Source organism: Pterocles gutturalis, unplaced genomic scaffold, assembly GCF_000699245.1.
Source record: "Pterocles gutturalis isolate BGI_N339 unplaced genomic scaffold, ASM69924v1 scaffold43280, whole genome shotgun sequence".
Classification (NCBI taxonomy): Eukaryota; Metazoa; Chordata; class Aves; order Pterocliformes; family Pteroclidae; genus Pterocles; species Pterocles gutturalis.
Genome location: NW_010145117.1, coordinates 31,336 through 45,001, shown reverse-complemented (window position 1 = coordinate 45,001; position 13,666 = coordinate 31,336). Strand labels below are relative to the sequence as shown.

Sequence of the window (13,666 nt, the reverse complement as noted above, 5' to 3'; positions counted from 1 at the left end):
ATTCCTGCTTTTCTCCCTTCCACACCCTTCGTCCTTTTGACTAATACCAGAGAAAACTGCTGAGTGAGGTTCTCCATGAGAAAGAGGTTGATTAAGGAGATTGTGCTACGTGCAGTGGTGTTTCATCGCAGTGGGAGAGTAAAGTGCTCCAGTGCCACTCTGGGGGATTAAATCCCCCAGGGGCAGGTTTTAGTAGGCCTGAGTAAGATTAGATGTACTGAGAGGGTGCTTAGGTTCCATCTCTACCTCAAAACATCACTGACCATTCTCCAAAAAAGTTTAAAAGTGGTGTGATACCTTGTGTTGGGAGAACACAATTTGATCTTGATGGAGATTCAAATATTGTCACCCATCAAAAAGACTGACAGGAGAACGGAAGCAGAATAGGCTGTGGCTTCTGATAATTTGAAGAATTGCATTAATAAAAGATACAGTGGTGATTTTAATAAGAGCCATGAAGATGATGAAGGGAATGGACCATCTCCCTTATGAGGAAAGGCTGAGGGAGCTGGGTCTCTTTAGCCTGGAAAAGAGGAGACTGAGGGGTGACCTAATCAATGTTTATAAATATGTAAAGGGTGAGTGTCAGGAGGATGGAGCCAGGCTCTTCTCTGTGACATCTAGTGATAGGACAAGGGGCAATGGGTTCAAGCTGGAACATAGGAGGTTCCACTTGAATATGAGAAAAAACTTCTTCACGGTGAGGGTGACAGAGCACTGGAACAGGCTGCCCAGGGAGGTTGTGGAGTCTCCTTCTCTGGAGACATTCAAAGCCCGCCTGGATGCGTTCCTGTGTGATCTGATCTAAGTGTTCCTGCTCCGGCAGGGGGATTGGACTAGATGATCTTTCGAGGTCCCTTCCAATCTCTAACGTTCTGTGATTCTGTGAAGTTCATAGACCATCCATTTTGGAGAATGTCAGGTTTTTTTTTAACACAGATAGCAAGTTGCTTTGTATTTCAAATCAAATAGATAGTAATGAAAAAAAAAATCTTGGATAAAGTTCTTCAAAACTTTCTACAATTTATGGTTTGATCTCCAAGTAAATGTGATGAATCTTACTGACTTAACTGGACAAAGTGTGTAGTGGGAATGGTGAAAATAAGGAGTAAGTGTGTATTGTTGGGAGAGCCATCAGAATTTTGTACTCCTAGCAAGGCAAGAAGAACATGGATGTTGCCCAATATGATTGTTCTGAGAGCTTTCTAGCATGAGTTAATGGGCTTCTCTTAAAGAAAGAGGAGCAGTTCAGAGTGCCTGAGGGCCTCGAGCATCTGTCGAGGTAAGGGTGAGAAGCTAATTTTTCATTTTTGTTTAGGGAAGAAAGAGAGAGTAATGAGGAATTGAAATTGGCTTTATTTTTATCACAAATTATTGTTACATTTAGTTTAGCTAAATCAATCCAAGAACTGTCCTAATATATTTTTTCATTTTTGTTTTAACTGAGTTATTGTTTCCATCTGAGATTCTTGAGAAGTGTGTTAGTTGGCTTGTTTGAAAAGAAAACTTAATCCTGCATAACACTTTAACCAAGCAAGCAAGGAGAATTGAGAAAAACTGAAGAAGAAAGAATTATGGTTTTTGCAGAAAATAAATTAGTTTTGTATAGTGAGCAGTGCTGCAAAATTCACTGCTGTTATTGGAGCTAACCCTCTACTGCTGATGCATTTATAAACATCTTTGTGGTGATAGTAACATTGCACTGACAATACCCTGATTTACTATTCTGGTTCAGATCTTGGTGTCCCTGTCTTTGTTGATGATATGTGTGTTAAATGAGTTATTTCAGTTGTTTTCTCTCTCTGTCTCTCGTTGTCCTTGGCACAGATCTCAAAGCGGTACTGTCAGAACAAACTGCTTGGACTGTCTGGATAGAACAAACAGCGTGCAGGCTTTCTTTGGCTTAGAGGTAGGAAAACCAGTGTCCAGATACACAACCGCTCCTGATGCTTCTGTAGCAATTAGACTGCAAAAGTAGCGTTACCTTCTCTATGAAAGATGAATTAAAATGTTTCATAGACGGCAGTTTGATGTATAGTGTGATACTTTTCTTGTTCTGGGGCAACAAGATCTTAGGAGTTACAGGAGTAGTAGTTGTAATTAAACGGTAGTCATGCAGCATTATGAAAAATCTTCATTCTTTTCTAGGTGTCAGTTTCTTATGTCTGTTAAAGGTTCAGGCTTGCACTTCTAGAAGAGGCAGTAGTGTTGTAGTCTTTCACAAAAACACTTGCATTCACAGTTACTCTGTTAGATGAAGTTCTTCAACATATAAGATTACTGTTCTTAGCACTTGCCAGCGCCGCATGTTCATATTTTCACAACACTGTGCTGTGAATTCTTCATGGGACTGTATCATTGTTGAGGCTTTGGCCACACTCAGATTGAGTAGTTGGAAATCAACCGTGGGATTCAGTCCTTCTGCAGGGTTGTGCTTCGGCATATTGTCTTGCTATTGAAACAAAGGTAGGCTTATACAGTAGAGCTTGAACACATGCACCTAATAGGAACTGATGAAGTAAAATAGTACTGATTGGTCTAAAAGTAGCTCAGAAAAACTTTTGACAGCTCCACTCATCTTAATAAGCTAAGTTTGACTCCTAAAGATAAAATTCTTAGCATGTTTAAAAATGAAAAATTATGGGTGCTGTAAGATCAAACTGATTTAAAGGATTATTCTTTTGCTTTGAGTTTTATTTAAAATGCTCTTGTTTTACATCTATAGGAGGATTTTCTGTGAAAACTGCAAAATCCATTGTCTGTAGAACAAACATTTCTGATTTTGGAATATGTAGTGCTTTGCTGCTGCATTTACCAAGTGAACACTGTTGACAGTTTATTGGTGTTTTAGTCAAACAGAATACTGAACTGTTTACCCTCATGTAAATACTCAGAACTTTTCACTTAACATTCCACATCAGTACATACTGTAGCAGATACAACACAGTTTGAGAGATCTACTGCCTTTTTTTCTCCATTATTTCAGCTCTACATGTACCATAGGGGGTCACACCTTTTAATTACCAAAATTAAGAAAAATCATTCTTATTCTTTTCTTTAGTTCACTAGATGTTGAAAAGAGTAGTGGCGTGCTTTGAAAATCTCACAGCATTGTGTTGTATGATGTAGTTTGTATATCTGTCCATCCTGGATTGATTTTGCCACGGGAGAGACAAATTTCTACCTTCAAGTCTTTTGTGATCCTAAATCTGTTTGCTGGCCTTTAATAACAATTCACTGTAGATAGAAATGCAAGCTTGAAGTAAGCAGTTAAGTTACCTTAAATGAGCCATGACAAACATTGCCTTTTGTATTTCAGTTATAATACCGTAGTTTTATAGTCATAAGAACAAATCTTTATACACTCTGAATGTGTATGGTACTTGTAGGGCAAACTTAGCTTTGCATCTCTGTTTTTTCCTTTCTTATCCTTTTAAGAACTGGATTAAATATCATTATTTTTTAGACCAGGTGCGCCAAAGTTTTCCTTGGTGAGAGCTAAGTTATGATTTAAGCTAAAATATGAGAGCTAAAAGTATAAAACTAATTAAGAAGAATTAACATGATAAATACTCTTGAGCTGCTTACTTAATTTAAAAACTCTATTTAAATGAGATATTGAAAGTCTTGCTTTTTTAACATGATGGATACTTCATATAACAAGTACTGGGCTCTGGGTGACCATCTAAAATTACAAGATGAAGCACCCAATTTCTGCAGCTTCTTTTCTTGTTTATTTCTACTTAATTTTGTCTGCAAGTTTCCTTTTGTAACTTTTTTTAATTCCTGCCCAACCTTCAGAATTTTGCCTTTATGTCATTTTATGTTCCTAAGTTTAGACTCCTCCTTCTTGCCGTGGACACCTCAAGGTTTTAAAGATTTTTTTTTTTTAAGCTCTTGAAAATAGCTTTTTTGTTTAGTTCTAAATTTTGATATTTTTTTCAGTATTATGTTGGTAGCTACAAACAGTAGAAACTTACTTGTTTTTTTTTTAAATAGTCATGATTCCGTAACCCAGGATTTCAGACAAGGTAAAATGTGCCATTCTACATCCATGAGCATAATGCTACATTTAAGTAGTGTGCTTAGAGGTAAAATAATACATTTATATTTATTATATGTATACAATTTAAATGCATTTAATGTAGATTATGCATCATGGAAAATTAATTCAGGTATATTGATTGTGAGGGTAAAGATTGCAGTGTGTTACTCATGAAAACAGAGTGAATGATAGGAGCCATTGCTGTTTCACTGATCACAGAACTCTGTTGCTGCTGCATTTGATAATAGAGGTCAGTGTGTTTGGTGTTACACTTTTTTGGGGAAAACTGTTAATTGCTCTAATTCTAAATTATTAAAGCAGAAGGACTTGAAAACCAAAAATAACTTACCTTATAACTAGTGAATTTTTAGATGAAAATATTTACAAATCAACTACATAGTTGTTTTCCTATATTACTACCTATCTTATAAAGAAAATGAAATGCTGGTGCTGAAGTTACGTGTATGATGCAGCCTTTCAAATATGACATGGTATCAGTTTGTTCAGAATGATACATATAAACCAAAGATTTTTTTTTTGTGCATAGATGCTGAAAAAATATGGTATTCCTTTTAATAAATACATTTAAAGATTTTTCTTTTGCGAATGTTGTTGTCAACTGTTGCAGATGCTAACAAAACAACTGGAGGTATTAGGATTAGCTGAGAAGCCTCAGTTGGTTACTCGCTTTCAGGAAGTTTTCCGATCCATGTGGTCTGTGAATGGAGATTCTGTCAGTAAAATTTATGCTGGAACTGGAGCCCTTGAAGGAAAAGCTAAGGTAAAGTACATTTTTTTAAGAACTTCAGCAGTATTCAGTATGCATTTTTAAAAATTCAGTTATTAATTTAACAACTATGAGATTTTATTTTTTTAAATGTGCTTTTGTTGTAATCCTAAAAAACCCAACCAACCAAAAAAAATTATAATAAAAAGGTTAGTTATGTTGGTAACTAGATCTTGTTTCAGTACATCCTTTCTCAGCCATGCCCATGCCTCCCAGATAACACGATCCTGTAGGAAAGGATGAGGCTCAAAACTTTTATTTCTTTAGATCGTAGTTTAGAAAAATGTATATTCAAATCAGCTTTAGTTTCTTTGAATATTTTCATTTTTCTCTCTGTACCTCTGCCTCCTTTTAAAATGTGTTTCACTGGACATTGCTGTTCATGCTTTTAGTGTTTTTATTAACTGTGTTGAAATTAAACAGGTTGCAGCTGGGTGTTTTTTGTTTGCATGTTCCTCCAGCTATTTCTTTTTGGTTTTGCAATTACTGGAAAAAACCCCTGAATTCTGTTTCTACCTTGCTTTCTTTCTAATGTTGTGATAATAATTTCATACTATGTGATGGTGTAATGCGGCTTTTCTTCAACCTATTTTGTCTTTGTCAGTGCCTGAATTGTTCAGATTTTCTGATGCTGTCTTTTATTTTTTCTTCTAACAATGTTGCTTTTTTGTTTTCATAATTCTCTCTTTTATCAGGTGATACCTGTCAAAACAAATAAATATTGAACCATAGCAAATTTTGCCCTTAGTTCCTTTAAGAATTGCTTTTCATACCGTTCTTTTTATTCAAGAATGTGCTGCTTCTCATTCCATATTATATACTGTGTGCTCATAGTTGACTGTTTCGTTTTTCCATCACTTATTCATTCAAACCATATCAGGGTCCTTCTCTGCACATGTACAAGGCATCACAGTAAGCTACATAAAAAGAAAATAAGTAAAATAGACTTGTTGCTTATCCTACCCTTAATTGGTGCATACAAGACTTTTTCATTTGGGAATTGCTTGTATTTTAGTATAGAGCAGAATTTGGTTAAAGATGTTTAGTTTTATTTTCTTACAAAATGTCACCCAGAGTGTAAGGAAAACTACAGTAAGTATTTTATGGGGTGTCTCCCCTTCTCCTGACTTTCTCATTCAACCTTACTTGTTTCTTTTCCTAAATTAATAGTTTTCCGACATTCATTTGGCTACTTAAATTTTTTATTTTGTAAAATGTGTTTACTGTATTTACACTTCCATTTTCAATGTTTAAAGCACAGAGTATATTTACTCTGCTGTCTTTGTAATAACACAGGATCCCTGCCCTGGTACAACTGTTAGTACCACATCTCGTAAATCAAACACAGTGTCCCGAACAGAGGTCCATCTATTTCAAGAGGATCTTTAATACTTGCAAAGCCATGCAATACTTGCCATTGTTTCAGTGAAACCTGACGAGGTCACCACTCAATGTCTTCTTGAGTACTCTGATAATATATTTTAAAATGTAGTTCTTAAGTTGTTAGTTGTATTCTTATTTCTCAAATGAAAAGTTTGGTTGAAATTCTTACATTTCTTGCTCGTCAGTTTGATTCTTCAAAGTCCAAGAGTATTTAGAAGTAAAAATATGGAAATTTAGGATAGGAGAAAAAAATGTGTTAATATACATTTCTATGCTAAAAAACAGTCCTTTTCAAAGTATTATAATACTCATTACATCTAACTCCTTACCTACTCTTTCTTTTGCTTTCTCTGGGTTCCTTTCAATTAATTGCCTGGTATGTGAATGGTGAGTGTGTTTTTTGGATCATGTCCTAAGTTATGCATTGTCTGACAGAAATGGAGCAGCATCCTATTAAAATCCTGTTGCAATAGTATGCTCCCCAACACTTCGTCCACATTGCCTTCCAAAAACCATGATGCCATCTTACTGCTACTTATCCTTGACAAAAGAGTAGTTTATTTCATGTTGTCTAGTACAATTCGTAGAAATAAATTATGGGTTTGTAGTTTTCTTAAGCTTTTGTCTTTTTTTTTTTTTTCTTATGCATTTAAGAGACCTTCGTGAGCAATGCAAGCTGTGAACTTGGAGTATTTTTTTATAATAATATAATACCATGTAGCATCCCTGATGGGTTGCGATCTATATTTCATATACATGCAATAGCATGTGTTTACATATACCTCACAGGCAAAATACACTTCCATGCACAAGACACAATAAACCATGTAATCAAGAAAATGTCTTTGCCTGTCATTGTCAGTGCTGTGCATACAGATTAACACTGCTGGTTTTTGAATCAAGTATGAGACTGCATGCCTTGTGATTGCATTATCCTCTCGGTGTCTGACCCACAGGGAATATCTGTAGTAGCAGTACATCTCTTTGAGATTCTTGTTTAGTTCAGGTAGTTGGACACTGTTCTTTTGGAGCGCTGTTCAATCGTGCCACTTGTGTGCAGTGTGGGCAACAACAGTGTCTTCATATGTATGTAGCTATAGATGAGTGTATATGTTCCTTCTGGGATACCGCATGAGACTTGCATGTTATTTTAAAAAGTTAAGAGGTCTTAGTAAGTTGAAGTTATATCTTTTTTTAACGTGGGTATTTCAGAATGTGAATGCTGAACTAATATGCTCAGATGTGCATATACATACATATTCATGTATCATGACATTTGGACTCAAGTGCTTGCTCATCTCTCACTATTTGGGGAAAAGCCCAAAATCCACTATCGTGGTCTAAACATGGCACTATATCAATTTAATTTTTGAAGACAAAGCGTTTAGTGGGGAAAAAAAAAATTATTCCTCTCCCTGCAGTATTTTTTTTTAAATTTAAATAATTTAAACTGAAACAATCTGGTTGCTAGATATGCCTTGAAGGTATTACTGTGGTGTTTAGTATTTGGGGTTGGGAGGGGGAAGCACACATAGTACAGTAGGCTCAGGAGACTTTGTTTAACACTTAAAGAAAGAAATTGCCTTAGATTTTTAAATCATTGGTACGGTTTACAAGTATGTTACTGAATATTGCCAGTGTTATTGTGAGCAGTGTCCAACGTAAAATATTTTATACGTATTCCTCCCTAACAGGCTGGAAAGCTGAAGGATGGTGCTCGTTCTGTGACCAGAACGATTCAAAATAACTTTTTTGATAGCTCCAAGCAGGAGGCCATTGATGTTTTGTTATTGGGAAATACCCTAAATAGTGATTTAGCAGATAAAGCACGGGCTCTCTTAACCACCAGCAGTTTACGCGGTATGTGTCTTTCAGGATTTTAATCTGTCTGATAACTATTTGGTGTAAGAAAGCTGTATGGAGTCTGTTTTCAAAGCAATATTGGAAAGTATAAATGCTATTTTATGTTCTGTTGGCTTATTAAAAGATGAAAGTTACTTCTGCTTTACTAATATTACCAAACTAACAGGCTGTAGTAATTTCTTTACTGTTTATTTTGTTGATGTCTGGAGGGGTAGTAGGTAAATATTTGTGAAGCATATTTGTCAAAACTTTACTGTAGATGCATGTTAGATATGTTCCATTCAGTTCTTCAAATCCATTTGTAGCAAGTGTTAATCATGACAATTACATACTGAATTTGGCGATTAAAAAATCCTGATTTATTAAAATATTTGGGGTTTTTTTATTGTTTGTTAAATGTCTTCCTCAGTTGGATTGTCATGTCAGTGAAGAAATTCTTACCATGATGTTAAACTAGATAGAAAGCATTTATTATTTTCTCAAGCTTAAGGATGTTGGTATTTGTTTTCATTTTGGTTTCTAAGGAACTGAGGAACATAAGGGGTTTTGGTAATGGAGGAAAATTTAAGATAACAGGAGCTATCAGAAAATCCCTGATTAATTTTTTTCCACCACAAAGTGTTTTTTTCTGAGAAGTCTTTCCCAGGAACGTATGCACCACAAAAGCTTGTCTGGCTGTAGGTGAAGGTCTACATCAAAATCAGGGCAGTTTCAGTAAGAAGCTCCGCTTAGGCAGAGTAGCCATGTGGGATTTGGGTGGTTTAGTTACGGGAAGGTTGTTCATTTGAGCTGAACCACAGCATCCTGCACCCCTAAACAGAGGTGCAGCCTACGTGGTCCCCAGGACTACAGTCATGTCCGATCCTTCTGCAGGTCTGATGGGCAGGGAAATAGTAAGTGTACCAGGTGTAGGGCTGTGTTCAGAGTACTCTCCTGAGATATAAAAAAATAGAGGAGCTAATTATTGGGCAAAGAAGGAACTTAAATTTGAGCCTTCTTTCCAAGATCACAGGTAGGAGTGTCCTAAATGGTGGGTTCTTACCATTTTAAGGGATTAATATCATTCTTAATTTTTCCTTTTCTCCCCCTGCCCCTCCCCTCACTTTCTCCTGGACACTTCTCCATCTAGAAAGTGAAAAATGTGTCAAAGCTTTAGTACAAATCTGTGGCACAAGAATAAAAAAAATCTTGCCCACTTGTAGTCTTCATTTTGTTGGTATTTATGTATTTCCTATGAGGAACAGGAAAGACTGTTTTCCTCTCATTTCCACAAGGTTTCATGTTATTGTAACTTTTCCTGTATATGAAACCTGCTAAATCAGCCTCACCTCAAAATTAGTTCAAAGTCCTCTTCATTTCTTTTCACCTGCTCTGTGAATGCAAGCTGTCCTTTCAGTATTTGCAGCTCCTGTCAGCTGAGGAACGTTAATCCCTCTTCACCGAACATAATGTCTTTGCATTGTCTGCTAGGTGGTGAATTAACTAGACAGATACTTCATCATACGTAACTCCATTACTAATAAAGCAAGAAAAGAGAATTTCTTAATACTGTTGTGGAACTTTTTAGATTTTTGCAGCATGAAAGATGTGCTTTAACTTATGCAAATAGTTATGTGTAATAAATTGTATATTACAGCATGTTCTCTCACATATTGCTGGAAAATTTTAAAAAACAATTACTTATTTGACTTATTTTTTCTTGTTTCCTTCTTACTGCATCCGTAGTTTCAGAGCAATCGTTACAATCAGGTATAGTATAGTAAATTAAGCTGTAAATATCTGAGCAGCTATTTTTCTCTGTCTTTTTTTCTTATGCCTGTTCACATAATATTTGGTTGTGGGCTAACATTTTCCTAGTAGTGTTTGGATCTTTCCCCAAAATTCTTTACTCCAAGAAAAGCCCTTTAATACATGCAACGCGAAAATATAAGGGGTGAAAAATGTTGCACTTGTGCTTGGGTGTGAGTTATGAAAAGGGGCAACCAATTATTTGCATTTTATTTTTGCAAATGCTTTATTCTAACTCTAGAGGAATTTTCTCTTTTATCTGGTTTGGGAGCTTCTGTGTTTTTGTTTTGCCTAAATGTTTTGTTTAGGATAAGAGGTAAAATTCTTCAGTACAATTTGTAACTTTCATCTTACTTGTCATTAGAAGGCTCTGCCTGCTTTTGTTCTTGCATGAGATGGACTGATTCTGTAATATCTCCCAGCCAAGGTTAACGTTGTGCTGGAATGATCTGAAATAACACGCTGAAACTTGTGTTTTGTGGAGCAAAAGTACAGTCAAAACCACTGAGATATGGTTACCTCTGCACATGACAAAAAATGAAAGTTAGAACATCTATTTAGGTAAAACTCTCAGTGAAGTGAAGGCTTGAAGAGGGAACTTTATAGTTAACTTCTTCTGCTTTGAGACATTGCAGTAATAGCTTGACCAGCATCTGTGATGTATGGCTTAAAATATGAGAGGTTGGCTTTGGAGGATTCAGCAATACTATGAACATGAAGAAGTGATATATAATCATAAGAATGTATAGGGATGAGCCAGATAGAGGAAGATGACATGAAAGATCTCTTCAATTTAAGAAGCTTCTGAAAACTCTTAGTTATTATCATTGTAAGTTAGCAACATAAGCAACGTAATGCCTTTAAACTTTGTTTTCAAAATTTTCTAATTCTTAGTGGAAATTCTCCTTTTTGTTGTAACTTAAGCTGTTTACATGAAGCTGCTCCATTTAGGGACGTGTGGTACATACATATTCCATATTTTTAAGGGAGAGCTGCAAGTACTTTTCAGCTGTGCAACACTCCATCATCTCCTTGTTCCCAAAACTATTATTTAAAGTAAAATAGTCCTAATGCTCGTGTGTTCAAATTTTACTATGTGTTGAGAAAATTTAAATGGCCACTTCTGAGCTATTACCTTAATAGGGTTCATTGTGCTATCTCTTGGAAGTAAGTTCAGTGAAATCAGATCAGATGCTTATTTTCTAGGTAAGAGGAAAAAGTGTGTTCTTAATACCTGGGAAGATGAAGGGAGTGCAGAAGGGAAAGAAACAAGGAAACTCTTAATAGTTGTTCAGGCAAGTCTCCCATTTTAAGAGGATAGTGAAGTTGTGCACAGTATCCCCTGAACCCGTGTGCTCAGGTAGTAACCACTGGCTCCAGGTACTGAAGATTGACAGGGGACGATCCTTGGAAGAATGCATGAGGATTTGTTGCTGGGTACATTGTTGTTCAAGTACATCCGAAGTGTTTAAAGTTTTGCCTTTTTTTTTTTCCCCTTTGAAAACCACTTCAACCATAACCTGTGTTTTTTTTGTTGTTTTTTTTTTTTTATTCTAATTTAGGAAAAGAATCATTCTATAATTGAGAAAACTTGCTAGTTTGGTTATGAATTTCATGTTTGTAGTAAGCATGTTGCCAGTTCACTTTTAAAGTTAGATTCTGTCTTGGTAAGATTTCTTTCACATTAGGAATTCATTACAAAGTCAGGAGTTAAATAGGCAGTAATTAAATTTTGCAGCGTTTCCTAAAAGCTGCTTGGTAGCAAATATGAATTATTTGGAGTGACTATTTAAAACTAAGCCAAAATTTGCTTAATTTGCAAAAGAAAAAGAAGGAGCTGAAATGGAGAGAATAAAAGTCCAAACTCTGCTTTTAAATTTGCTCAGAGTACTATGAAGGCTAATCTGTGCAGATCTTCAAATCTGTCTGTGATGCTATTTTGGGTTCCTCAGGTTCAGCTAATCCCTTGGATGATTTGGGTGATTGTATGGGTCGTGGCTACAACATATCTTGGATCGGTTTCTGTTCAGTGGTCAGGTGCTTGGGTAGCTTCTGTGCTTGACCCTCAGAGGCGTTTCTGGCATTTGGTGGACTTTCTGGCTTGACTGTTACCTAGAGTGTAGATACAGTCAAAAGTAGACTCTGTCTGTGGCTCTCAGCTGAAAGTGTGAAGCTTGCTCTTTTCTTGACTTCATTTATCTGGATTATGATAAGGAAAGCATGATCCCAAGCATGATCTGCTTGTAGTACCCCAAGGAGATACCAGTCAGTTAATTGTCTTTTACATGCGGTTAGCCCATATATGGATGTATGATTTGTTCAGCAGTGAACGAGTTCACAAACGACAAATACAACGCATTATTTTCTTCTGTTGTTCCAATTTGTTTCAAAACCATGAGGGCTAGAGAATACCTGACTTTTGTTTTAATTGGATAGCTAAGATTCTGTAGAAAATTTAAAGGTGGTGAACTTAAAAAGAATAACTAAAAAGACAACAGCTCACTAGTCATGCTATTTTGGGGACTAGAATGAAGCTATTGTGCCCAATAGCTGACCATTTTGCAAGACGGCACACAGTAAAGGGGAGAATTACGTCTAATATTGTTTATACAATTCTCACAGAGTCTTATAACCATGAGAGTATTAAATATAGGTTAATTAATATCACTTAGGTAAAGTAATGCCTGATGCAATTTTTATTCCACTGAGATTAAAGAAGAAAGGAGCATAGTTTTTAAAAGTATTCAGATCTGCTTGTTCGCATTAGGAAATGTATCTGTATATTACGCAGCAGATTTATGAAGGGACTTTTAAAATCTCTGTAACTCTAGTGTCTGACCATTGAATAATGTCTTTTGTTTGTTTGTTCCTCACAATGCCCTTTACAGATGGGTCATTACTCTCTCTCCCATCTGGCAGATAGAAACAAGGCACAGAGAAAGGCTGCTGTGGCAGAGAAATGAGTTTAATTGTTTTGAATCCTAGCCTACTTTCCTCACTACAGCAGAGTTTTAGGAATTCAACTGACCTAAAAAATAATTCACATTTGTGGTTTAAATAGACATAGTCTAATACGGAAAGATAATGTACCTTATCTATTTTAGTAAATGTAGTGTATCAGTCATCTTTACACTTCCAGAAATTAAGATAGCTGTAAGTTGTTTTTGTAATGGAGATTGAATTTCATAAATGTAACCTGTGAAAATGAGGTAGATACCTGGGTTGGCATGTATGAAAAATAATGCTCTCCATAGAAAATCACAGATAGGGTGAAAGAATGACAGATATGTATAACAGCAATTATGCTTCTGTTATATATTATTTTCATATATATTACTTTGAACAAATTACTAGTGTCTTTCATTCAGTCAGTATCCTACACAGACAAGTAATATGTCTGCAAATGTACTCTACTTTGTGAAAAACTTCATTCATCTTGCTTTCACAGTGTAACTTTCTATATGTTTGTGCTTGGATTTGTTGCCATTTTTTTAGGAGAAAGATCTCATTGCCAGGTTTTCTGGAGAAACATTCTATATAAAAATAATGTCTTTTCAAATGTTTTTGCAGCATCTGTAAAAGTGCTGAAGAGTATGTGTGAAAACTTCTATAAGTATGCAAAACCGAAAAAAATTAGAGTCTGCGTTGGGACGTGGAATGTCAATGGGGGGAAGCAGTTTCGAAGTATTGCCTTTAGAAATCAGACTCTCACTGACTGGCTTCTCGATGCACCAAAGTTAGCTGGTATTCATGAATTCCAAGGTAGGATTTGTATTCTCTCAATTTTTTCTTGAAAACTC

The 13,666-nt window shown here is 35.8% G+C and overlaps 1 protein-coding gene across 2 annotated transcripts in view; it reads left to right on the top strand.

Annotated features, from left to right (window-relative positions):
- Positions 1-13,666, top strand: part of SYNJ1 (synaptojanin 1) — a 59,714-nt gene that overhangs the window by 19,728 nt on the left and 26,320 nt on the right. For both annotated transcript variants that reach the window (XM_010085286.1, XM_010085285.1), the window contains exons 9-13: positions 1,828-1,909; positions 4,674-4,826; positions 7,919-8,075; positions 9,804-9,827; positions 13,437-13,628. In XM_010085286.1, coding sequence (XP_010083588.1) covers positions 1,828-1,909; positions 4,674-4,826; positions 7,919-8,075; positions 9,804-9,827; positions 13,437-13,628 — 608 coding nt within the window. The remainder of the gene's footprint in view (positions 1-1,827; positions 1,910-4,673; positions 4,827-7,918; positions 8,076-9,803; positions 9,828-13,436; positions 13,629-13,666) is intronic.